The sequence below is a fragment of the Carassius gibelio genome, chromosome B2 (assembly GCF_023724105.1).
Source record: "Carassius gibelio isolate Cgi1373 ecotype wild population from Czech Republic chromosome B2, carGib1.2-hapl.c, whole genome shotgun sequence".
Taxonomy (NCBI): domain Eukaryota; kingdom Metazoa; phylum Chordata; class Actinopteri; order Cypriniformes; family Cyprinidae; genus Carassius; species Carassius gibelio.
In genome coordinates this window covers 19,305,576-19,332,300 of record NC_068397.1, presented here as the reverse complement: position 1 = coordinate 19,332,300, position 26,725 = coordinate 19,305,576, and the positions used below count along the sequence as shown (strand labels likewise).

The 26,725-nt window shown below is 36.7% G+C and overlaps 2 protein-coding genes across 4 annotated transcripts in view; one reads left to right on the top strand and one right to left on the bottom strand.

The window, feature by feature from the left end:
• The window catches only part of yes1 (YES proto-oncogene 1, Src family tyrosine kinase), a 26,899-nt gene extending 9,863 nt beyond the window's left edge, over nucleotides 1-17,036 (bottom strand). The window contains exons 1-6 of the mRNA XM_052548424.1: nucleotides 16,594-17,036; nucleotides 5,907-6,197; nucleotides 3,369-3,468; nucleotides 2,826-2,924; nucleotides 1,699-1,802; nucleotides 1,452-1,601 (exon numbers count right to left, since the gene is read on the bottom strand). Coding sequence (XP_052404384.1) covers nucleotides 1,452-1,601; nucleotides 1,699-1,802; nucleotides 2,826-2,924; nucleotides 3,369-3,468; nucleotides 5,907-6,189 — 736 coding nt within the window. The 5' untranslated portion in view covers nucleotides 6,190-6,197; nucleotides 16,594-17,036. The remainder of the gene's footprint in view (nucleotides 1-1,451; nucleotides 1,602-1,698; nucleotides 1,803-2,825; nucleotides 2,925-3,368; nucleotides 3,469-5,906; nucleotides 6,198-16,593) is intronic.
• Nucleotides 17,009-26,725, top strand: adcyap1b (adenylate cyclase activating polypeptide 1b). 3 transcript variants are annotated; one of them, XM_052548426.1, is made up of 5 exons: nucleotides 17,009-17,138; nucleotides 23,889-23,993; nucleotides 24,923-25,057; nucleotides 25,517-25,621; nucleotides 26,142-26,725. In XM_052548426.1, the coding sequence occupies exons 2-5, from the start codon at nucleotides 23,890-23,892 to the stop codon at nucleotides 26,323-26,325; spliced, it is 528 nt and encodes a 175-aa protein (XP_052404386.1). In that variant the 5' UTR covers nucleotides 17,009-17,138; nucleotide 23,889; the 3' UTR covers nucleotides 26,326-26,725. The 3 variants fall into 3 exon arrangements, with proteins under 3 accessions (XP_052404386.1, XP_052404385.1, XP_052404387.1); XM_052548425.1 differs by lacking the exon at nucleotides 17,009-17,138 and adding an exon at nucleotides 23,151-23,478; XM_052548427.1 differs by lacking the exons at nucleotides 17,009-17,138; nucleotides 25,517-25,621 and adding an exon at nucleotides 23,164-23,478.

The window sequence follows — 26,725 nt, the reverse complement described above, 5'->3', positions numbered from 1 at the left end:
AATCCCATCTAGATCAAGTCACAATGTCCTGTGTTAATAACTGTAACTCAAACAAATACCATTTCAAAAATTACTATAGTGTAGTGAGTGAGAAAAGTACTGAGTAAAATGAACAGATGTAGTTCTTATTAAACGAGGTGTGTGATATTTTCAAAAAATTCATGGGGGACCATAAAAAAAAATGTGGGTGACGGCAAAAGTCATTAATTCATCCCTCTTCCAACCACATTAATCACTGTCTTTCAACCAAATGATTCAAATCTTTACGAAGCAGGTCACACAGAGAGAGCCAGACAAGGACTGATGTCCTTTCATTAAACCTTGACATTCTTCAGATAAGATGAATCTCTTACTTTCACTGGCTCTCGGGTCTGTGACAGGTTGCATGAAATGCCTCACAGAAAACAATTAAATCCACCAATCAGTGGGAATTTAAACATTTAATTTCAAAATTATACAAATTTATAATTTAAAATTTAAAATTATATTTTTATTTTATTAATCAAGGATGCATTAAACTGTTCAAAAATGAGAGTTAAGACACATTTAATGTAATAAAAGTCTTCTATCACAAATAATGTAATCGTTTAAAACGGCAATTTATCGTTCCAAGTCCACATATGTTATTCTGCGTGCTTAAAGAAAAAGCTTGTTTTTTTTCTACATATTATCTTAAGGGTTTTTCCATTGTTTTGATTTTAGTTTTAGTATAAAACTATTACCATTTATACTTTTACTTTTTTTATAATTTAAAGAAGAAACCAATCTTTATATTATATAGACTGTAGATAGAGATTATATATATATATATATATATATATATATATATATATATATATATATTATATATTTTTACATGGTGCTTTAAGCAGGAACAAAACAGGTACTCCTTGTTTTACTGTAAATGTTTGTCTAAGGAGATTGTGTGGCTGTATAATTGATTTTATGGACCTGCTAGCAATGAGTGTAGCTGAAAAGCCAAACCCTTTGATTAGAAGGGTGTCTTCATATTTTTTGCCATGTAGTTTACATCAAGTAATCCTGCTTTTGAGAGTTTAACTGCTGAGGTAAACATAACATTGGGTTGACAGCTTGTCAAAAAACACAATTAGGTGAATCTGATGGTTTTTCTTTGTGGAGACTGGCGTCAACTACAACAGTTCTGTGGCAGGACGCTCTCGTAACGTCTCATAAGATCAAAGACGAGTCGATGTCAAAAGCACTCTCAGGCGTTCTCCTGTGAATCTAGGCCAAGATTAACTGACCGTCTGAGTGAACAGGGACACATTCTCACAGCAGATGTCAGGCACCCGTTAGCACTAGTCACAGTGAGACCCCTAAGCTTCAAATCAACACCTTGCCATCTCCACAGGACTGGTATTCAAGGCTTCTGTCCATTTGAACTAAAAGGAGAAACAAGAAACAACACTGTTTGAAGTGAATGTGCTAACCTGTGTAATGCTTCACCAGTTTCTGTAGAGTGTCAAACTGAGCTCTTGTGGTGATGTAATAGCCTCCGTTGTCAAGCTTTCGGATTTTGTAGTGTTTCACGTTGTCTCCCTTCATCTCATCCCAGTCCCGTATTGAGAGAGAGTAAGCCCCTGCCAGGAGGAGAGGAGGGAATGGATGATGGATGGTTCGTTTTTGAGCACCAGCGCTGTGAGATGGACTTCTTAAGAAGGACAGCGATTCGTTTACCTTTAGTGGTCTCACTTTCTCGGACCAAAAAAGTGCCCCGCTGGTTTCCGGGAACCAGAAGCAGTCGCTCAGCATCTTTACGACCCATTTTCCCAAAGTACCATCTGCGAGATAACAATAAATGAAAATAAACACTTGCCCAGCCATGTTAAATCAGAGTTTGTAGAATACATAAAAAGCAGTCTGAAGAAAACTCAGCTAGGGCTCTAAACTAATTATAAAAATGATATAATAATAGCCAAAAAAAATGAATACAAAAAATAGAATAAAAGCAACATCCCAAAAAAACACTTAAAAAACAAAACGCTACCATTCAAATTTTTGTAAATAAGGAATTCCAAAATAAGGAATAATAGCAGTAGGCTCATATTATGAAATATTATAAAATAATGTTATAAGTAATATTAGATTAGTAAATATAAGTTTATTAAAGATATATGTACAATTGTAATGTATTTTAAAAAGGAATTTATTCATGTGATGACAAAGCTGAATTTTCCCCAGTCATTACTGCAGTATTCAGTGTCACATGATCTTCAGAAATCATTCTAATATACAGATGTGCTGCTCAATAAATATTTTTTAATCATCAAAGTTGACAACAGTTGTTTAGCTTAATATGTTTGGGGAAGCTGTTATTTTTTCAAGATTGTTTTCATGAAAAGAAAGTTACATTTTTTAAATAGGAATTATATACAATAATATATACAAACACACACATACATACACACACACACACACACACACACATACATATATATATATATATATATATATATATATATATATATATATATATATCATGAATGAATATGGTGATTAAATACTAAAATTAATACGGATTAATAAATTTACAGAATGAAACAGCAAAAACTAAAAGTAAATGCATGCACAAAATAGTATAACAGAGAAAAAAGGGAGGAAAAGAGCAAGAGTAATAAGTGTGAGAGGGAATTACACTGAAAGAAGACAGACAAAGTTTGTATTTAAAAAGAGAGAGTCTTTTGTTGGTGTGTTTGTCAGCACCAGTGCTCCTGGCGTATGTGTGACTGGCTATCACGCTCTCTTAATTACGGTGTGAAGGGATGAGATGATTGGACGAGCACAGGAGGAGAGGAGTTACTTACTCTTCCGCTTGGATGGAGTCTGCAGGGGCCACATAATTGCTGGGAATGTAGCCCTTCTGCCCCGTGTTGATGGAACGAGCCTCCCACCAGTCTCCCTCTCTGTGGGCCGAAGCAAAAGACAAGCCAGTTATCAGGTTCACGTCCTTCACCAGAAACTGAAAACAAGTCAGCAACAAGCGCCTGCAGCCCATGTTATCAACAAAGTTAAAATGCAGGGAAGTGAAGGAATTTGAAGTGTATGATTAAAACGTCAGGGTCATTAGAGAGAGAGATTTTTTTTAACAGTGAGCGTTTACTGAAAGCTAAACCTAGCTGGTGGATGAACAGATGGCCCATTATGGAAACACATTAACCCAGACAGATTTAGTCCTCGATGAACTTGGAATACAATGATGGATTATTATTATTATTATTTTTTTTTTTATAAATCCTGCCAAATTTAATTCCTGTAGCTGGATTGTCTTTCAAATTCATTTATATACACTCAAAATATGCTACCCCGGGGTTGGATATGACCATACGAGCAAAAGCTGAGGGACTCACGTGTTGTTGATGATCTGAAATCTATCGCCTTTCTTGAAGGAGAGGTCATCTGATGTCCTGGCTTCATAATCATATAAGGCCACAAAGAAAGTTACACCGCCTGCAAGAAAAATCAATTCGGGTTCTGTAAAGACGCAAATCACAGGCTCAGACAAGCAATACGATAATAGTACGCTAATAGCTAGTTAGCTGCTCCTAAGTAACTTGATTTTTTCTTTGAAATTGCCGCATTAGATGCTATTTCAGCCACATAATAGAGTTTAGTTAAGCGTTTATAGATGTGCTGAATGACGTGTCCATTGATTTTTGTTCCCGGCTCGGTCCTATCTGTAGTCAGTTATCATTAGCCGGCTCGCTCTTTGGCTTCACTACATCAACAATGGGATTTTCACCAGCATGGTTTATGGATGGCCCAGTAGGACCAAGGCAGAGCTGAGATGGTTCTGAGTGGGAGGGAGGACAAAAGGAAGGAGCTTGGATTAAACCGAAGCAGGCCCCTGAGACCAGATTATCCATTAGCGAAGAACAGAGGGCCGACCCGCTGATTACACACAGATCTGCCAAGTCCAGAAGCGAACAGGTATGACGTGTGCACGGGCGCTGGCGTTTCTTCTGTTTGGCTATTCAATTGGATCAGGTTTGAACCTGTTGGCAATGTGTTGGTGATGAGTAATTAGGGTTTTTCCAATAGCAGAGCTGCAGGAGTTGATAATGCTACCACTACAATTTCTTAACAGCAGAAACTTCTCTGTAGCAACTACAACACACAGTAATTGCAAATATGAATACATATAAAAATGTTTAATGTTTTTTTACAGGAGTTTCTTATGCTCATCAAGGCTGCATTTATTTAATCAAAAATACAGGGGAAAAAAGTTAATATTATGAAATATTATTATGATGTAAAATAAAGTTTTTCTATTTTGATATACATTTAAATCAAATTTATTCCTGTGGTGCAAAGTTGAATTTTCAGCATCATTATTCCAGTCTTCAGTGTAATGTGATCCTTCAGAAATGCTTCTAATATGATTTATTACCAGTGCTGGAAACTGTTGTGCCGGTTAAATTTTTTTTTTTTTTTTTGGAACCTGTGATACTTTTTTTCAGGATACTTCGATGTATAAAACATTAAAAAGAATAATTTATTTAAAACAAGAATATTTTGTAACAATATACACAACAGTTCAAAATTTGGGGTCAGTACATTTTTATTCTTTCTTTTTTTTAGGAAATAAAAAAAAAAATATTCAGCAAGGATGTGTTAAATTGTTAAGAAATGGCAGCATAGATTTATATTTTGATTTAATGCTTTTCTTTTTAACTTTTTATTCAACAAAGAATCCTGAAACAATATTGCAGTAAAAAAAAAAAAACATTTGGCAGCACAACCGTTGCCAACATTGATAAGTCTAATAATAAATCAGCATATTAGAATAATTTCTTGAGGCTCATGTGACACTTTATACTGGAGTAATGGCTGATGGAAATTCAGTTTTGCATTACAAAAATAAACTATATTTTAAAGGATATTAAAATAGAAACCATTATTTTATATTGTAATAACATTTTACAAGATTCCTGTTTTTTTTTCTGTATTTTTGCAGAAATAAATGCAGCCTTGATGAGCATAAGATTCTTCTTTAAAAAAAAACTTACAAGTCATACTGATCCCAAACTTTTGATCAGTAGTGTACATTTAAGTATTGAGGAGTGATATTAATTAACTACATGTATTAACCATACGGTTAGGTTTAAGATTATGGTTCGTCATAGGGTTACTTGCTTGCAATTATGCATCATTTATTGTTATTACTAGGGCTACTGATCACTATCGGCCGATAATCGCTTTGGGATGTTTGACCTGCGGACAATGTTACATTGGATTTAGCATGTAAGCAAAGACTATCAGATCAAATATTGCCGGAAAAAGCAGATTCGTGAACAACTCTTGCCCTGTGACAAGACACGATGTGATAATTAAGCTATTTATAACCCTACTGAATAAAAACTGTGCCGTTCAGAGTACACAAAGATCTAATTATTTGGCTTTTCTGCTGTAGACACATATCGCATTTATACCCAGCCTCTTGGAGTCATGGAGAGACAGACTTGATATCAAGAGATCTCTTCACAGCACTGCCTGAAGGAATAAATCGCATTTGTTTAGGTCTACTACAACTGCCGTTTCTAATTCTAATTTAATGAAACATACTGGATGTATTGTTTTAGTGGTCTCCTTTACATAACATCTGGCTACAATGAACCGTATCCTTCTCAAAAAGTGCTTGCTTACGCAAAACAGAACCCCAAACACAAACTTTATCCTCATGATGACCCTATATATACACAATTTATAACAGGGAATTAATAAATATCATTCACATATTTTGTATAGAGCACACAAAACCTGGAATGGGGGAATGTCAAGATCCATGAGGCCAGATCTGGTATCAGACATCTGATACGGTTTCTTAGGAATTCTTGTTTGCTTAGACAAAGAGGTACAGGCAGAGCTCTTATCACTCATCCACTCACCTGTGACGGCACCGGGGAAGGGGTTGCTAACAGCAACAGTGGAGAAGGAAGAGGAGGCGGCTCCACCGAAGGGTGTGATGACAGAGGAGGAGCCACCAAACGGGGTGAGTCCAGGTGTGCGGCTGTTGTAGTTGTTGGTGGGGCCTTTCAGGGCAGGTGACTGACCCATCTGAGTGGGGTCTGGTCCGTAGAGCCCCATGTGTGACCCAGGGGTGGGACTGGTGGGATCTGGGCGGTACTTTTGCGTCGGACCCTTGTCCTCTTTACTCTTGACACAGCCCATAGTCAAGCCTGTGGAGAGATGATAAAGTATTTACCAGCTCTCATGCCATTTTTGTAAAATGAATGCTATAGCAATATAGCGATTGCAACCATTTATGGCTACAATAAAAATAAATGTAAGACGTGTCACATCAGACTACTGAGATTCCCTGAGAGAGGCTCTTTCACTCTTTGAAACAATGGACCCTTTTCATAGACAGCGATGTGATGACGCATTTCCACATTGTTAACATTATCAAGAAACGTTTCATATTATCAATGTTGAAAGTCGCTACTTACATTTTTTGTTCAACTGAGTTCTTTTTTTTTTTTTTTTTTTTTTTTACAATTCTATGATAAGAGATGCATTTATTTGAAATAGAGCTGCAACAACTATCAATAAAATTAATTATATAATCAATCAATAATGAAAATGATCAATACTGTTAACAAATTTGATTAGCATGCATCTGCATGCTTTGCACAGATAACCTTTGCAGGTCATGTCACTTCACAGTATTGAATAATGCAGTTCTTGGCAAAATCCATATATCATATAGCAGAGGGGTTTTCCTGAGCATGTAACTTGCTTTTCACATTTGTATCTTTATCTGTAAATGACAAAGTTACAGATTGTTTTTCCATTTTGCTTGCAGGATAATCATGAAACAACGTCACTAAATGAACGCTGTCACATGTACTGTATGTGCATCAAACAGACGGCACACAAGAGAATAGCACTGCAATAGTACTGACTTTAAACATTTTGATCAAATTTTTCTTGTAAACATTGGTTTAAAATTCTACATGCAACCAGATGCAACACAAGTAATTGGATTTTTATGAGAGCAGTAATAGTAAAGGCACTTAAAGGGAGTTAATGGACATAATGTAATTATGTATACTATTAATATCACTAATGTAATGGGTTACTATGCTTGAACAGTTAACATTTAGTCTGTTTTTATTTTAATTTAGCGAAATTAAGCAAGCAGATTTTTTGTTTTGTTTCAGAATGTTTATATTTAACCCTTTTTTGCACATCATGTATAGATTCATTAACTAGACTTGTTTTAATAGCCTTCAAACTGTAAACTGTTTGGAGAAAAGCATGTGAAATTACAAGAATTTTAAAGAAATTATTATTATTATTTTATTATAAAACAATTACATTTAGGACTGATTAGTTGAAGAAATATTAGACAAATTAATCACTTATCAAAATAATCTTTAGTTGCAGCCCTAGTTTGAAAAATATTTTCAGCATAAAATTTAATGGGTCCTGGATGAATAAGAGTATTAATTTCTTAAGAAAAAAATTAATAAAATAAAATGTACTGCTCCCCAATGTGTGCGGTGTACATTTAAAATAAACATTTTTTTTTTTATAAAAATGGCAAATTATGAAAAGTTTCTGCTGTAATCATACTCTCTATATTTTATATCCTTCAAAATATTATTTTGCATTCAGCAGAGGAAAATCATACTAACCCTTTAATCATTAAACCCCCAAGTATAAACCCAAGCAATAATAATAACAAAGCTTGGACAACTTTGTGGTGGAGGCTGCAAAATCTCACAGTTGTTCACTTGTTCTTCACATTTTAATTGACATTACATAATACAAAATAAGAGAGGGCTTAAGAAATTCATGTCAAACAAGGAAATGTATTTTCACAATGAAGGAAACCTGAAATCAGACCTCATACAAGCATCTGTTTCCTGTTACTAGCCAGATCAAAACTGCTTTCAACAGATTTGCCGTCATTCCGCAGCAATGCACATGTCAGAGTTAATCACACAGGCGTCTTTTGAGCAGCGCTGGGACACCAATCCACATCCCCAACAACCCACACAAAAGTGTCAGGACGTGTTGACTGCTCCGTGTGGGTCAATGTGATTGGAGGGCTTTACCCTGGCAGGCAGAGCTCCAGAGAGATGACAGTATAATCTCCAGATGCCCCGTCCCTGCTTGTGTTTCTGCCAGGCCTCTTTGTCTGGGCTGCACTCGGCATGACGGAGGCACACATGTGCAGGGGAATGAGAAATGCAAGCGTGGCCTTGAAGGAACAGGTGGCCCTAAGAGGAGCGTTACAGGACACAGCAGGGCCACCGCACAGAAAACACCGATAGCTGGGAGAAACAGACGATGACAGACAAGAATAGTGCAACAGTCGGTTTGGAAGTAAAAATCACAGTCATTTCCTCCATAGGGGAGTTTTTCATTTTGAACGATGACTTTAAAGGACAACTTACTGGAGGCTACAAGGTTAATGATCAAAGGTATATGTAGGGCCCTATGATATCCACAATGCAGAAAAAAACTGAGGGAATCGTGGAATTCAGTCATGGAATTTACTTTATAAAGCAGAATGTCACGGAATTTGCCAATTTTGGGTGAATAAATCAATAGTAAGTCAGTACACATGAATCAAAACACGATATGAACAAATGTCTGTGAATATTAAGCCACGAAAGTAATATTCAAATATAAATCCTGCATGTTCTGCATGAATGAATGGCGTTTTCAGCGTCTGCCGCCTCAGTACATAAGTACATAGACATAATCTCAAGAACTGCTCTAGAGTCACTTCATGAGCAGTTTTCTTTTGAAGTGAAGTGAAGAGATGTGTGGCCAAGTATGTTGACCCATACTTTTGTGCTCTGCATTTAACCCATCAAAGTGCAGAGACACACACACACACCGTGAACACACACCAGGAGGATTGGGTGAAAGCTGATTCAAGACAAACAAAGCAGTGAAGAGTGTTTGAACTGGAGTTCTTGAGTGTGAGCTTGAGTGCTTGAAGCGGGCCGAACATGTCCCTACACGTGAGCTGCATCCGCCCCCTTGACCCAGTGAGGAAACCTCTAGAAAGGTGTCATCTCCTCAGGACAGGATTAGCCCATGACGGATGCTTGTAAACACGCCAGCATGGGCTTTCATCAATCCCAGCTCTGAGAAGCGGTGGACAGGAAGTAACTGGAGAAAGATCTGACCTCTGATGGAGTCATATAAAGCTCAGCACTACATCATTTGCTTCTAATACCCATAATGTGATTTCAAAAACTGGGCCTGAGGGGACTGCGGCATCCTTTCAATGAGGAGAACATTTATATACCCCTGACAAATGAGCTTCAATCAATTCAACCTTGACCTCTGCTAAAATCTAAGAATCGTTTACATCCGACCTACACTGAGAGCAAGCGACATGATGCCAGCACAACTCCATTGCTCCCATTATAAATTTCAATAGTGACGTCACATGCCTGCAGTGGACACCGATCTGTGGAGCGTGACAGGAGCGATTTAGTTTTGTAGCATCACTCGGGGTCATTTGCTCTAAATGTGGACACAGTGTAAAATGTCAATGTTGTTGGATTCAGACTAATAATGGAGAAGCAAGCATGTGGCATCCGAGTACAATCTAAGCTTTGTAAGAGAGCTGCTTAGTGCTCAGTGTGTGACAAGCACACAGAACTAATGGAGTGGCTGAGAGTGGGGTTGTCATGAGATCAAAACTTTAGTAGCCAAATGCCAGCAAATTTTCAATTCCCAATTTTGATACCAATCCTATATTATATATATATATATATATCAATCATACGTCATCTAGCTCGCTAACTGGTGTGCATTAGAGCCTTTAATTAGTTTTTTTAATGAATGCACTGCTTACTGACACACACGCTGTATCAGAGATCACCCAGCTTAACACATCCAGGAGCAAAGAAACTTAACGCAGCACCTGCGACTTTTATTAATAAAAGTTTAAACACTGAATTGCTACATTATATTTTCCAGCAATGAGAGGACAAAATTGTTGTTTTTTAAGAAAACTCACTCATTGTAAAGAGAGACACACAGAGGGATCGGGCCTTACACTGCAAAGTCTAAGTAATCCACAGATTTGATATTTTGGCATGTATCCTATTTTTGTCCCACCAGCTTACAATTAAATACGATTTTTCATAATCAATGGCTCAGTTCTCACCTGATGTACTTTTAAAGATGATCATATTGTAAAAGCACACTACAAGTACTTGTTTGGGGTAGCGTGGGTCTTTGAAAAGCAGCGTGAGTAACAGAGATTGACAAGAGAGTGTATGTCAGCAAATGGGGGAAAGAGAGACTTGGATTGGAAGAGAAAAGACTGAGACAGAAAGTAGTTCGCAGATGTGAGGATTATTGGCAAACAATGGGAGGTCTGTGCCTATAGAGAGTTGAAAGAGCACTGACAGTGTGTACACATCAGTGACACGGACGGATGGACCCTCTTCTCTACGCTCGGATGAACACTGCACTGTACATCCATGTACGGTTTCACTCACACAGCTTGTCTGAAAGCAGTGCAAGCTGGTTCATACACTCTAAACTATTAACTGAACAAATGAAGTCACTAAAACTTGCTCAGCATCAGGCTTGGGACAACAAGTGTTTAAGAGAAAGCTTATTTCGCAATAACAGATTGAAAGATCAGAAAACGGGTCGCTAAAAGTTGACAAAGGTGACAAATTTAAACAAGTTGTAAATAGGAATGTGTCTTCCGCTTCTACTTGTGATGTGATTGACCAAAATGAATCTTAATACCAGCCGTAAACAGGGCTTTACCTTTTTATTGACATTTTCCTCTGGAAAGGCACATGGTCGAGCATCTCTACTTAGCAGCCCTCCAATTCTCAAATCCACACTTTCAAATCTGTTCCTTCAAGTTGTGCACAACACATAGCGCTAACAAGGAAATCCTGGGTTTATTGAGGGACACTTGGGTGTGTGAAATCACAAGGCTATAGATTGCCTGAATGAGGGAAACAATGAGAAAAAAAAAAAAAAAAAAAAAAAACTCTGCTACCAGTGATTCTGAAATAAAACTAAGATTAAAAAATGTGTGGGGGCTGTAAAATAATAAATATAAATAAAAAAAAATTAATAAATTTAATAATTAAATTTCACAATTTAACAGTAAGTGCTTTGTGAAATTTGAGACTGACTGACAGATAGATAGACAGATAAATGCTAAATGGAGCAAGAGGGCAAAATAGAAAACTTCAACATTACATTCTAGCAACCTAAGTAAGGCTCTCTTCACTTCTGATAGGTTAAATTCCTTGAACCTCAATGACATCACTTTTCATAGGTCTAATGCTTTGCTCTCTCTACCACTGAAAAGCAGCAGCACTTCAGCGTTTAGCCTTTATGGTTATCCATTACAAAGACCTTTTAAGGCAGTATATGAGGTCAGGCAAAGGGTCATAAATATCAATGACCATGCCCAGTTGTTATAGGTCACACATCTGCTAGGCAGTGTAAATCAACCCAAACTGATTAGCAGGTTGGCCACTTGAGCTATAAGAACTGAACAGCTGAACAACCGAACAAGTGGCCAAGATATATTAAAAGGAATATCAAATGGCCTTCATGATTACAGCAATATAAATAGCTGCTGAAACATGTGACTAGGCAGACTGATCAATAAACTAGAACATAATGAACTCCACCAGGCTAACAGGAATTGAAATCAAACTTAAATCGAATTCAGTTAGGTTGGATTACAAAAGGTTCCTGAAGCTTTCCGTCATACACCATTTGATCCAGCTGGGCCTGTCAGGGTTGAGGGAATACATAGAGGAATTTTTTTTTATTTTTATAAATAATCATAAATGCTTTCATTTAGCACGGATGCATTAAATTAATCAAAATTGTCAGTAAAGAAATTTATAATGTTTTCTATTTGATATAAATGCTGTTCTTTTCAGTGTTCAACAACCCTAATAAAAAATTTATCACAGTTTCCACAAAAATATGAAGACACCGTAAACTGGAGTAATGCTGAAAATTAAGCTTTGCCATCACAGGAAAAAAAAAGTTTGAAAATAAATTATCTTCAAATAAAATGTAATTTATGTAAAATGTCATCATATTTTACAAATATTAAACACAATCTTGGTAAGCACCTAAAGACATTGTTTTTGTGTGTAGGACCAATTTCTGATCTCATCCAATGCCTCAGTTGCAATTCCAAAACACAGTAATTAGTTGTTGTTTTTTTAATCTTATTGTTTAATACATTTATTTGCTTTTTCAGTGTCATTGGTAACTGCACATCTTAAAACATTCATCAGCCAATCAGACTGTAAAATAGAAACACATTTAAATGACCCCAAACTTTTTAATGGTTGCATACAAAAGCAGCTTTGGGACTAAAATTATTCATGCCTTTCCCTCTTTATCAGTGACGTAATTTAATGACACTTCCTTTCCGCGCTGTAAGTCATGCTGCACACAAATCATTTGACCCACATTCTAATCAAAGTCAGTGATATGAATAAACTCTCTAATTATGAGACGTATCATTATCCCCTCAGTGCTGATGAGAGCCATGAAAAGTGTTCTGTTAAAAACATCAATCCCTCTGCTTCAGTGAGTGCAAGACTGGAGAGAGTGAGCTGAGAGGGCAGTGGGTCCTCGCTCATGGAGGCTGAACAGTGACACGGTTAGTGATGGTCAGACACATTCGCACACAGACCTGATTAAACACTCAGAGCATCAGAATGCCACATGACATGAAACACAGGGTCTCATGCCAGCACTAGTCAGATCAAAAGGATTAAGGACAGAAAATCTACAGCTCTGCAGAGATCCATGCGTGTTTTTTGAATGTATGCTTACTTCGGTGTCTGCAGTGGTACGTGTCCCAGGTCTTGATCACTGCATTAACAATGACTGGGATTTCATATTGCATCACCTGAAGCATGATTACTACTACTACTACTACTACCACTACTATCTAAACTTACTACTTCACCCAAAAAAGTAAACTCTGTGTATTTAATTTCTTATTTGTGCATTCTTTTTTCCTTTCCTTGCGTTTTAGCTCCATCATCCTTAGGATGGAAGAGAAGGATGCAAGGAAAGAAAATTAGGCATGAAGGAATCAAATCTTTTTTGGAATATTGGAATATTTTTGATCACTCCAATGTCACTTCAGGGACTTTCAAGAGATTTACCCTCACAGGGATATTTCACCCAAAAATGAAAATTCTGTCTCTCACCCTTATGTCGTTCCAAACCCATAAGACCTTCATTCATTTTCAGAGCACAAATAAAAATATTTTTTTATGAAATCTGAGAGCTTTCTGACCCCGGATAGATAGCAAAACAACTACCACATTCAAGGCTCAGAAAGAACACCATTAAAATTATTCATGTGACATCAATGATTCAGTCTTTATTTTTTTTGAAGCTATCCCTATAAGTGGTTGAAGTTTGGTTATTTAAGAAATTGATAACAGATTAATAGAGCAAGGTGCCATGCTGAAACATGTTAAATGCATGGTCTATGTCAGGGGTGGCGAACATCAGTCCCGGAGAGCCGCAGCCCTGCAGTTTTGCTTCAACCCATATCAAACGCACCTGAACAAGCTTATCAAGGTCTGAAGGGTTACTAGAGAGCTACAGGCAGGTGAGTTTTAATTAGGGAAGGAGCAGAACTCTGCAGGGCTGCGGCTCTCCAGGACCGAAGTTTGCCACCCCTGGTCTATGTAAAACCGCAAAGGCAGAACAGATTAAAACTGTGACAGATATAAAAAAAGAGGAGAATGTGATAAGAAGAATTCATGCATGTGTCTGGTTTTTCCACATGGAATTCAACTGTGTATCCAGCTCCTTCAAAATCTTTTTCATTACTTATTCAATTGCAATTAGATAACAGAGATGTCCTGATAAAAATGAAAAAATTGTATGTTAAGAGGAAATAAGACAGTCATGCAGTTTTGAAACAACATGAGGGCGAGAAAATGATGCCCGTTTTAGTGAACTATCCAAACTAGAAATATTTGTGTGAACTAACTAACAAACGGATATATCACCTTCATCATTATAATCAAACAACCAAACAAACCAACAAGGAAATGGGGAGGTAGAAAGCAGGCAGGTGGGTGGATCTGCCCACCTGAGTGAAATCTACTCATTCAAAGCGGACCGTCCCAGCACTGAAGTTACATAACCAATGATACAAGTCTGATCTTGTACGGTTCTGTTATATTCCATGTCCACCCACCGCATGCACAAACATTACAATACAACCAGGAAATAGTCATGAATTTAAATGTTAAACCTGCACTTTTTTTTTTTTGCATTAAAAAAAAAAAAAAATCAGCTACTTCTTTGCCCCCAAACTATCTCCGAATCTCGACTCAAATCCTCATCCTAAGGTAATATGTTCTGGTTTTCAGTGAAAACGCTGTGTTAGTAAATACAGAGCTTGGCTGAGCTGACTGCTGAACATTAAGTGTAACACTGTAGTCGCTCTGGCAGACTCGCAGCACTGCGGAATGGCCTAATCACCATGGCATTCTGCTGCTGCTGCCAATCAGAGCCAAGCAAGGAGGGGGACAAACTTCCTTCCCAGTCCATTCATACCACAAAAGCCACCTGCTGTGCCTGTCAAAGGCTGGAGCAAAGGGTGAGGGAGGACAGAAAAAAGATGGACATGAGGGATGTATAGACCCATAACCACCAAACTCAACCCCCTTCTACCCTTGCCAGAATCATGAATATACATGGATACATCTTTGGCATAGACAGAGATCCAACCAATGTATTTGTTGTCTAGGTAATACTACTTTTATTCCTGTCAAAATAACATCTTGCTCTGCATTTTAGTTAACAATAGCACATAAATTGCATCACTGTCATTCTCTGTACTGTCTTGCAGGTTAAAATCCCTTATTTTATAATATTTTCATGGTCTTCCCAGTGATAAATGTGGGTGTAAAGGGTCATAAAGGGACATACACAGTTCCTGAACTGAGAGTGGGAAACTACAAAATGAAACCAACAAGCGAATCATCTTTGTGGCATATTGGTTAAACCAGGGATTTTCTGGTTTCAGGTGAAAAATTCAACAGAATCTTTACTGTAATTTATGTCAGGGTTGTCAATCATTCTTGTTGATCTTGAGTATAAAATATTAGAATGATTTCTAAAGAATAATGTGACACTGAAGACTGGAGTAATGACTGCTGAAATTCAGCTTTTGCTTCACAAGAAACAGCCTACATTTTGAAATACTGCATTATAAAACAATATATTACAATATAATATACCTGTTTAAAGTTGTATTAATATTTAACTATATTACTTGTTTACTTTATTAAAATAATCTCAGTGAACATAAAACACTTTCAAAAATATTAATGTAAAATAAAGTTAAATAAAAGTGTGATATGATTTTATTCTTATAAAATTATATACAGAGAGAACTTCTGAAGAGGCCCATTTTGCTATATTTGTCTTTTTAATTACTGCATTACTATTATATAGAAGTATAATTTTCAAGTTTTGATGTGGTATCAAAATGGGTTTTGCAATCTTGGAATGATTGGGGTCATTGTAAAGAGTCTGATATCTTCATTTCATATTTGGGGGTCCTTGCCATTTACATGGTTGAAGACCAACAACCCCCAAAAGGGCCATGACCTGCATGAGTGCTAGTATCATGTAGTATACAGAAAACAGGATCAAAAGGAAACAGATCAGAGCAGAAGATGGCATCCTTCCCTTTACTCGGAGTCAAGTCAGCATGAGGCAGAGGTTGTGCTCACAAAAGGATTACTGAAGAGAGATTAATTAGGCGCTTGTGCACGCGCGAACTCGGATTTGTTATGTCATCCTTTCATTAATTATTCAATGTAAACAACCGAAAATTGTGTGAAATGCCCGGATGTTGTTGGTACCTACAAATCGGAGTGGATGGTTGACTGCAAGAACAACAACACACTGGAGAAGAGGTCTATTGATAAGATTGCACAACTGATCACGAGTCCCTTTCAAACGTCATTAAAATCTGAAGTTGTATGAAGACTTAATGGCGGAAAGTTACATAGTTTACTGATAATGAATTGCACTATATCAAAGCAGGACGTTCACACACTGGTCCAAAGTATGGATCGCCCCGTGTTCCCTGTGGCGTGTATGTAAACTACAGGCCTGCATTGTGGAAATTCGTCTACAAAATCCTCAAAAACAGACAGAAATGCGAGTGTACACGAGTTTCAAAATACTGGGGGTTCACAATAACGTCGCAATAATTGCGAACGGGACGTTTCAGCGTTTCCTTGGAAATCTACGGTTCAGGTGGGAAGTTTGAGGAGCCACGTTTCATTCTCGGTCTCTGTCGAAGTGAACACGGTAACGTTAACGTTAGTCAGACGGCTTCAAAACTTCTTTCGAGAAAAACAACTAGTTTTGGTACAAGAACGCCTCTGCCGCAGATATTTGTTATTCAGGTTAGGAGAAAACACAGAACTAAACGCCCACAGTTGTTTTCAAGCACAATCACACACTCGTTTCACACAAAACCAAAGCCGAGAGGAGACTAGGCCATTTGATTACACTTTTACAAAGGAACCGAATCGGTTTTCTTACCTTTGCCGAATCGGTTCTTTTTTCTTGAGGTTACATACGCCTTCCGACCGCTTCTTCGACAGTAACCTTAGATGTTTCAGTGTTGCACTCAAAGTGCTATTGTTGTGTCCAACTCGAAAATCACAATCTGTCCCATTCCTTTGCCATGTAACACCTCACGAGACGTGATAAATAAATGCTGTGCCCGACAGAGGGGAAATCCGTCATATATATTATTAATCCAGTCACGTTACTTGGTTTTGTTCTTGTGTTGCAGTTAAACGAAAAGAGTAACAGTGACCAATCCTAGCAAACAAAAACCTTTAAACCGGAACCGGTAGAGATTGTGTGGCTATGGTACATGACAAAAACAGCTCTGGGAATAGTGGATGGACTCCCGCAGATGTTCCTCCTCCCTCCGCTCTGAATTTGTTTAACTTGCAGCAACGCATCCAACAATATGGCCGCCGCAGGGAATGGTGAACGGAAAGAAATCACAGTTTCTCAGTTGGGAAGTAGAGGAAAGACCATGGTCCGGTGATGTTTTAAGCATAATAATACTCCAGGTAGCCTTTGTATTATGCCAACATGAGTAATAATACTAGACTGCTCGTAGTGTACGGTGTTTAGATCAGTCTTATAGCGCCATCTGCCTGTGGACTTAAATCACTGCAGCTTTCTAACATCATTTTATTAATAGTGGGCCTACATCCTGGGCACATTTCACGGAAACATTGCAGTGATGTTTTAAAACATTTTAATCACAAATCAAATTATATATGCTTGGTAATCAATTGTCTAGTCTAGAAAGAACCAATCTTGAAATATATAACACCCAAGAAGTAACATAATTTGCTCAATATAGATACTCAGGCCCAGGTTAAGAACACATAGGCCCTGGGGCTATAGCAAACCCAAGGCCCCCCTTCATAGAAACCCATCTTGGTGCCACATCGTTTTCTACTATAGGAATTTATTATCATTTGTTTATTAAATGCAATCTCCAACACATGGAGAGTATGCTCACTTACTATTCCAGGCTACAACACATTATTATAATAAATGCATCAACACCAAATATATGAACTCAAAGCAAACCAGTTTCTAGAAACAGTGACAACTTTTGAGCATATACAGCCCCTTTAAATAGTTTTATTAATAGGAGGTCTTCTATCTGTCCCTAAAAAAAGACAATCATCAAGGCTGGAATGGTTTTAAAATTCACCCCATTTGGCCCACACAGTCTCCCACTAATGTAAATAACAGATAAAAACAACTGATATTTTTTAATACTTAAAATGCATTTAAAAATATTAATGTTCCATTTTATTGCAGGCTCTTAATTATTGAATTCATACTTTTTCGGCAGTTAAATTTTATCAGAGCTAGAAAAGCGAATTCTTGAATCCAGAGTTAACTATAATATTAGTAAACATTTATAGAAGTGACTTATTGCGATTAAAAGATACCCACAACTCAAGTGTAAATGAGTTCAAATACATTTTTTTATCGTTCATATCTTTTGGACTGTAATAGCGCAGACACTGGACAAGGATTAATCTTTCTTGTGTGCTTGTGTCAAGAGCTAATGTAGGCTACATGTATGTTTCGCCTTTAATAACAGCCGGTGGCGTAGCTTCTGGGTATCCAGGTGCATATGGGCCCAGTCAGTTTGGGGGCCTGCTGAGCTGGGGGGAACTTTTAATTGAAACGAGGGAATGAAAAGAGCCCTGCATGGGCCTGGCTCTTGTCCAACAGCTTATGAAATTTCTCTCTCTGAGTCCGACTGGATCCTGTGTCTTTCTGTTCTCTCTCTTCCGCATTACACAGCTATTAAAATAGTTCAGTTTTGGTTTGTAATGGCAAAGTGCTCATATTTCTTTTTTTTTTCTTTTGGCTATTAATTTAATTTAGAAATATGTTTGAAACATTTTATGTTTGTTAAATTCAAGCAAAAATAAATAGACATAAAACACTTCATGCATTTCACAGTATTAATTTAAACGTTATAGGCGCATATCCAATAATTTTCAGGAGAGCGGAAGGTAAAGCGCACTTTGCAGGTCATGGAGGTGCCAGTGCGATCACTTGCATTAAAAAAAAAAAAAAAATATATATATATATATATATATATATATATATATATATATATATATATATATATTTAAAATAATAGTGGAAACTTAAAAATGCACCATAATTTTTGCTCATAAATATAAGAGCATACATCATTCGGAACTGCAAAGGGTCTACTTGAATTTGTGTGCACTTATAATATAAAAAACCTTGTGTTTTTGTAAAATAAAGAAAAATCAGGATGCCCTTTCTGTTGACTTGGTCTTGAGCAGGAACCCTTCACTGACATGATAAATATATCTATAAAATGCTTTAAATTATTATTTTAAAACAAACTTTCATTACGTAATCTGTAAATATGCATTTCTCTATAAAGGCATGTCCAATGAGGAGATGGCAAGTCAGGTTCATCAAATTCATTTTTACAACATTGACTCAGAAAACATTTCATTATTAACAAATAATTCAAATACGTTATCCCTTCACTATTTATTTATTTGGGCTGCTGTGCCAAATGTGTTTGCTTTTACTATAGCCTATATGGCAGCATTTTTGTGCCTCATTAAAAAATAACTAAATAAATAAGCTTAACATCATTATATGTCAAATATGTAAAAGTCAAAATGACCATAATAACATAATGTTACATGGCGTGAAGTTAATGTGAAAATTCCACCAAAGGCCTACTCCTCAAAAAAAAAAAAGAAGGAAAAAAAAGTCTGTGGTATCCGTCATTCTTTTTACTTTTTTTTGAAACTCTGATTGATTGATTCATGAGACATTTATATTAAATTGTTCTGATTTTTTTCAACATGCATTCAAATATTCATGTTTATTCCGTGCTGCAAATATTAAAGGGGAAAATATAATTGAGTCAAATGCAGCTTGAAATTAGGCAAAATATCTCAATACAAATTAAAGAGTGTAAAAATATGTTTATTGTTTGAAATGTATCATACAAACTGACAAAAGCCTGAGACTCTGTAGTATGCTAACAAAGCAAAAGGTTTCATTTTTGAGTGGCTTGCATGCTACAAATAATTAATGGACTTTACATTTTTTGCACATGGGCCAGGGGCTGACTCGCTACACCACTGTAATATGCAAGTGCGTGGTAGGTTTTCAACAATCGGCACACCTGGGAACGCTTGGGTGCTCCCAATGGCCAATCAATTCTAGGTAAACGTTTTTTTTTCCTCCACAGCCAATCACGTCGGACCCCTTCAATCCATGCTTCAGCCCCACTTTGTCCTTATGTTAATCTGGCCCATACTCCCATTATACTATTTAGAATAAAGCAAAAGAAAAAAGTTAAAATGGCATGTTTAAAATTAATACTTCTAACACATATGGTGAACAGTTTCTGGTCATTAAAATACAAAATTTGGTATCACATCAGGGGTGGAGTTAAATGCATGAACTTGGTCCTTTCCCCCCATGCACATGCAGGGAAGGCAGTGCTGACACCAAAATATTCAAAATATTCATGATTCAGCTTAGCTAAAAATGTATTATATTAGACACAGATACTTACACTATGTCCATGACATAATATGTAGGCTGTTCTAAATAAAATAATTTAAATAATTAAATTAAATAATTCATTGTTAATTTATTTATATAAATAATAAAACATGAAAGCTCAAATGTGTGACCTTCTGAGTTTCCTGTATTTGTTGTGCCATTACTATATTTGTTATTTAAACTTTTATTTTAGGTAAACTAGGACCAATATACATATTGTCACTATCCATTATATGTATTGTTGCATTTTTTGTATTGCAATATATATAATTACACAATATTTTTTTACATTTATATATATAGATTTATACATCATCTGAAAGCTGAATAAATAAGCGTTCCATTGCTTTATGTTTATTGGAACATACATTGTTTGCTATAAATATACCCATGTGACTTAAGACTGGTATTGCGGCCTTGGGTCACATATTTATTGCAAATACCATAAATTTAAGATGAAAATAAATACAATAAATTCAAGACAATAACTCTTGAATAAAAGAGTTGCAGGCCCATAGAGTTTGATCACACTACAGTTTACTGTACTATAGCACCTGAAGAAACTGCATAATAGTCTAATGATATATTATGCATCAGATTTGTAAAATATATGTATAAGTTAGCAACTTCCAAAATTTAAAATTTATGTTTTCAATTTTCAAGCCATTTTAAGTGAGGTTTTTGTATGCTTGTATGCATGTTTATATATGCGTCATAGAGAGGTCATGTTCATCCACAAGGGAAACCATAAACCACCAGCTGGAAATTTAAAGTACCACAATATGTAGTGACACAGGAGACGAATGTGTGACGAAACAACAACTTCCTCCCGCTGTAATTAGGGACATCAATACTTGCACTCAAGTTGACAAATGTACCTTAATCTCATTGGTTACAGCAAGATACCCAGAGGAAACAACTTAATAGCTTTACTGTAAATAATTCCTTGTCTTGACTCATACACAGTCAGTAATAGCACGTTTTCCAGTTTGCTCATTTGCTTAATTTACAGAAGTTTTGTGTTTGTCTCTTTTTACGGCGAGTATGGGTTTGTGAATCAAGAACACATTTATTTTATTATGAATTAATTCTGAAAAAAATAGGGCTACTGATATGCATGCTGCATAGGCCTACATAATTACACAAAAGAATGAATGATTGAATGAATGAATGCTGTAACTTGGGTGGCCAAATGAACAGGTGAAAAGCAATTTAAAACGCGATTCATGATGCTGTGAGTTATAGCCTAACCCCCAATTTAATTAAACCAAACCCAAACGAAGTAAAATTATGTGTAGGCTACTATTTATGTACTATTATGCAAGTATAGGTCATACAATTTATAGCTACATTTCAACAAAGTTTCAGTAAAGAACAACTTTGTACAGTGTTTTCAAAAAACTTTCTGGTATCACAAAAGTTAAAGTCTCGCGAACATTAGTTGTCTGGTAACTATAGCAACAGAACGTTCCCGAGCAATACAGAAGGCAAGGCAAGGCAAGTTTATTTATATAGCACATTTCGTACACAATGGTAATTCAAAGTGCTTTACATAAAATAAAGTAACAAGAATACAACAAGCAATTTTACAACTTTTAAAATTATGAAAAAATCTACTCCTTTAAAATGAATTTAAAACAGTTAGAAAATGATTTTACATTAAAAAAAAAAAAAAAAGCAGTGAAAATATATGCTAGTGCAATCAGTTCGGACATTGCACAGTGCTCATTCAATAAATGCACAGCTAAACAGATGAGTTTTAAGTTCTAGATTTAAATGTGACTAGTGTTTTAGCACACCAACGTTTGGATGTAACGGTTTAAATACAGCCTAGTTTATTTACAAAAGTCTAACAAAAAATATCTTAAAAATAAAGTCTTCAAGACGCTTACAGGTGACCGTGCACCTCTTAAACCAAGCAACGTTTGCATATGTAATTTCAAATCTGAAACACATGGGGGTAGTATTGAGGTAAGAACGGACCTGAGGTGATCATTGTTCAACAAAATCACGCTCTGTGTACAGAATGAGTGAGTATACATGCATACGAAGCGGTGACTTATAGTATCGTCATATGACGTCAGAGTTCACTAATCGTAATCATTAATTAATTCATAGCAAATCCATCCGTGGTGCACGACCCAGACTTCGTCATCTGTGTGTGGACAAGCCAGTAAATGCATCAGGGATCTAGTAGGCTCAAAGTAGGCTCCCATGAAAAAAAAACCCTTAATAACTTTTTGCTTTTGTGAGTGATATAACAAAAAATAACGAGAGTTTATATTGAAGTTGCAAGTGGAACATAGCTAGGTGGGTTTATCATTCTAAAAAAATTCAGACGCAGTAATTTCCGCTCACCAAAGAAAAGCCATGACGCATAGGAGACTAAAATAGACTAATATGTCTTTTATTGATTGTGTTAGTAAAAAATATACATAAATGCATATAAATAAAAATAAATAAATAGACAAATAGATAGACACATTTAAATATAGTATAAATATAAATATAGCGCAGTATAAATATAGCGCATGTTAATAAAAAAATAAATAAAAAAAGAAGAAGAAAAAAAGAAAGAAAGTGTGCGCTATTTTATTCACAATGAAATTTCAGCACTCCACTGCTGGACAGCGCTCAGCTTGTGACCCTGTGACAAATGTGGCGTATTTGAACTTAGCTCTTTTTATTGTCGTGTCCACCCTCTATTGTCCCATCATTGCTCAGTCCGACAGTGCGTGAGTGTTTGTATGGAGTGACTGATGTGGTTTGGGACCTCGAGACATTCCACGGACTGGTGAGCCTAATTGGCAGTCACGTTGTCATTGTCAAGTTGAAAAAAAGTTGCAAATTGTTCTTTCTCCTGAAATTACGTTTAGAGGAAAGTTCCATTTGAGGTGCATGTGTGTGACTCGTTCATCGATGAGGAAGGAACTGTACTATTATATCCCGGGAGGAAGGGTTGATGACGTCTGTGGCATACTTAATGTGACTTATTGAAAAAAAGGCAAGGCTCCCTATTCATGGATAAAAATCCGAGGTAATCGGAGCACAGCAGAAAAAGTTTTGCAAAAGGATATGTAGACAAACGAGTTCTGCTGATTTCACCGAAGTTTTGTTTGGAAAAGTGATTTTGTTTATATTGATTATTGTATAAAAGTGCAGGGGTTGAACCGACGAGCACATAAGCAAAGGACGGTGGCGCTTCAGGGAAGAGGTGCTGTGAGGAAGATCTCTATCTCTCTCACACAATCACAGCCGCACCCGAGTCGCATCCAACTGCATTTCTATCTACCTACTCTGCAATAGGTAGGTTAAAATCCGGCAAAGACGTTTTTATTCGGTTTAAACCAAGGAATTATATGATACGAAGACGCTCGGGCAACTGGATTTTCCTTTTCTAAAGATTATCTACCGGTTTTATCGTTTGCCTCATCGGGAGAAGGATTCTGATGCGCATGCATGGCATTCTTTAAACTTTTCAAATATCATCTCATGAGCGGGAAATACGATTAAAAAAGTAAAAACCAGCTTCTGGTTTGCCTTTCTGGATTCCAGAGGCGTTCTTATCAAAAGTTATTTGCGCATTACTCGAATATTGCCTAATACAGCCCTACCCAGGCGTCCGATGCATTTTTAAATTGAGGCTACCGGGACTGTATCGGGGCAAGTGTTTTATATGTTTAAGTTATTTATTGAACTTTCTTCTGTCTTTACAGCATGGCCAGATCTAGTAAAGCGACTTTAGCTTTGCTCATCTACGGAATCATAATGCACTACAGCGCCTTCTGCACGCCTATTGGGATGACTTTTCCCAATATAAGGTATGTATAAGCTTTTCTGCTCAACGTTTTTGGGGTTTTCTTTCATGTTGAAACGAACTATATTCTGCGACGAGCTTCCTTTTACAGTCTAAACGGGCTAGAATTTAATCATCTTGTCGAAGCGCATAAGGATTTGATCTTTTTTTTTTTTTTTTTTTTTTGGAGTACTAAATTTATGGAGTGGGAAAAGGATTGGCTTTGTTGTATTATTCTGTAGCCTTCAAACAGTAACAGCCCAACGAGATTTCCCCCCCGAGTGTTTACGCAAGGCTACAGTGCAAGCGCAATGTGGGAGGGCGTTGGTATCGCTAAGAAGGAATTTCTCCATCGGGACAGGCAGATGCAGTGTAGCTTGTATGAAAATGAGAAACCAATGAATGTAACGGGTGGCCCGTATAAGATGACGGTACAGTGGCGTCACTGTACAAACCGAAGAAAAAACGAATGAGATGCTCAGTGCAGGACCCTTTGTTGTGTTAATTTACTGATGATTATAAGATTACAGTGTCAGTTATATTCGGTTACGTTCCACAAGTCACCATCAAATCTCATTATTGAGCACATATGGCCAAATATAAGGTTCATTATAATAAGATTTTTTAAAAACTGCGAAGAAACGCTTAGAAATAAGATTAACCTATTATAGTCCCATTTGTCCTAAAAAGAAAAAAAAAAACACAATAATAAGTCAGTTTATTTAAAAATCAATTCGATTCACGAACCTGCTTCGGGCATGACGCATTTATCATCTCACAGTGTAGCCCATTTTATTTATTTTGTTCGCAAAACAACTGTAGCCTATAATTAACGGCAGAATTAATTTAGCGATTTATTTAGACTTTCTTTCAAGCGCTGTTTTTTTTCGACACCATATAACTCCGGTGATTAAATTGTGTTTTAATAAATGCATCAATCATTTTTTTCCCCAGACTAGACAACAATGTGTTTGACGAAGACGGAAACTCGTTAAGCGACCTGGCTTTTGGGACTGATCAAATTGCTATACGAAGTCCTCCCTCTCTCACAGATGACCTATACACGTTATACTACCCGCCAGAGAAAAGGTACTTTATTTCACAGCACATGACTGTATGTCATATGCGAATCAATGTCATTATGTTTAGTTTGTTGTTCCGCTATCTATGTTCCTTTTGTTTTCTAGCTTTTTTCCTTTGCTTTTTTCTGTTATTGTTGCTGTTGATTTTTGCATCAAGTGACTATTAAGACAGACAGACAGACAGACAGACATATAGATAGATAGACATATAGATAGATAGATAGATAGATAGATAGATAGATAGATAGATAGATAGATAGATAGATAGAGCGAGAGAGAGAGAGAGAGAGAGAGAGAGAGACGGATCGATTGCAGGATTTACTAGGGGAATCGAAAGTAACCGTATTAACCGTATTACGCGTTTAGCCGAGAGAAGAATACAACCAAATCAGGGCTGATTACTTTGCAACAAACGTGTTCTGTGGTATTTCATCACTGATATTATGTGTTTGGCGTTTTATCTCAGAACGGAAAGGCATGCAGATGGATTATTAGATAGAGCCTTGAGGGACATCCTGGTTCAGTTATCAGCACGAAAATATCTGCATTCTCTGATGGCAGTTCGCGTAGGGTAAGGGCATTTTTTAAGCGTTTACCTGCCGTCATCTTTGTTTTCCCCCTTTTGATTTCAGTGGAGGTGATTTCTCATTGTCCTGTCTTGACTCTTTTTATTTTTTTCCCCCCGACTTCTTGTGTCTTTGTCTGTGGGCTCGCATGGGCGTGGAATTTCATGGGCAACTATTCGTAGATGAAACCCGATAAATGAAAAGTGATATTAATTGCTTGTGCCAAAACGAAAATGTTGTAGGCTATATTGTTAGAGAAATAATGCCGAGAGGCCATGCATCAGAATAGCCTACATTTAAATTCCAACATGCATCATTTATGAGGCTTGTCTGCTGGATCTTCTTTCGATTTCTACAATAATTCGTTGTAATGCTAACGAAAAAAAAATCTCTTAATTATTTATTATTGAACAATGGAATAAAAAATCAGTTTGGTTCACCAAGAGCGTTTATGCTGTACTGAAACCTGTTAACACATTTTCTGTGCCAGCCGGTGGCCTAATAACAGTTCATCTATATTTGCAGCGGAGGAAGCAGCGAGGAGGACGAATCGGAAACCTTATCAAAAAGGCATTCGGATGGGATCTTCACCGACATTTACAGTCGCTACCGAAAACAGATGGCCGTCAAGAAGTATTTAGCAGCCGTCCTGGGAAGAAGGTACAGACAGCGAATTAAAAACAAAGGACGTCGATTTGCTTATTTGTAGCGCTGACAAAACTGCCCCCAAATGCCCCTCCATGTGTACATTCAGTTCTAAGATCAACGTCATTCTGATATAACTGATCAGTCAGTGGATCGCGCCTGTGTTCTTTAAACATGTATTTATGTATGAAGTAAAGCCATTAAAATGAATATTTTACTAATAACATTGTTTTTCTTTTTGTACAAAAGCACTTGAAACCGCACAGTTATACTTTGTGGACCAACCGTTCAGTTTCATGTATATAGCTATATATGTTAAAAACAAAAGAGAACAAAAACTATCAGAAGAAGAAAAAAAAAGAGAAGAAGAAAAAAAAAAATTGTGCACCTTGAACGTTATTGCGCCTGATATCTTTTCAAATTCATCATCATATGCAGAAAATAAATAGATTTTAAAAAGACAA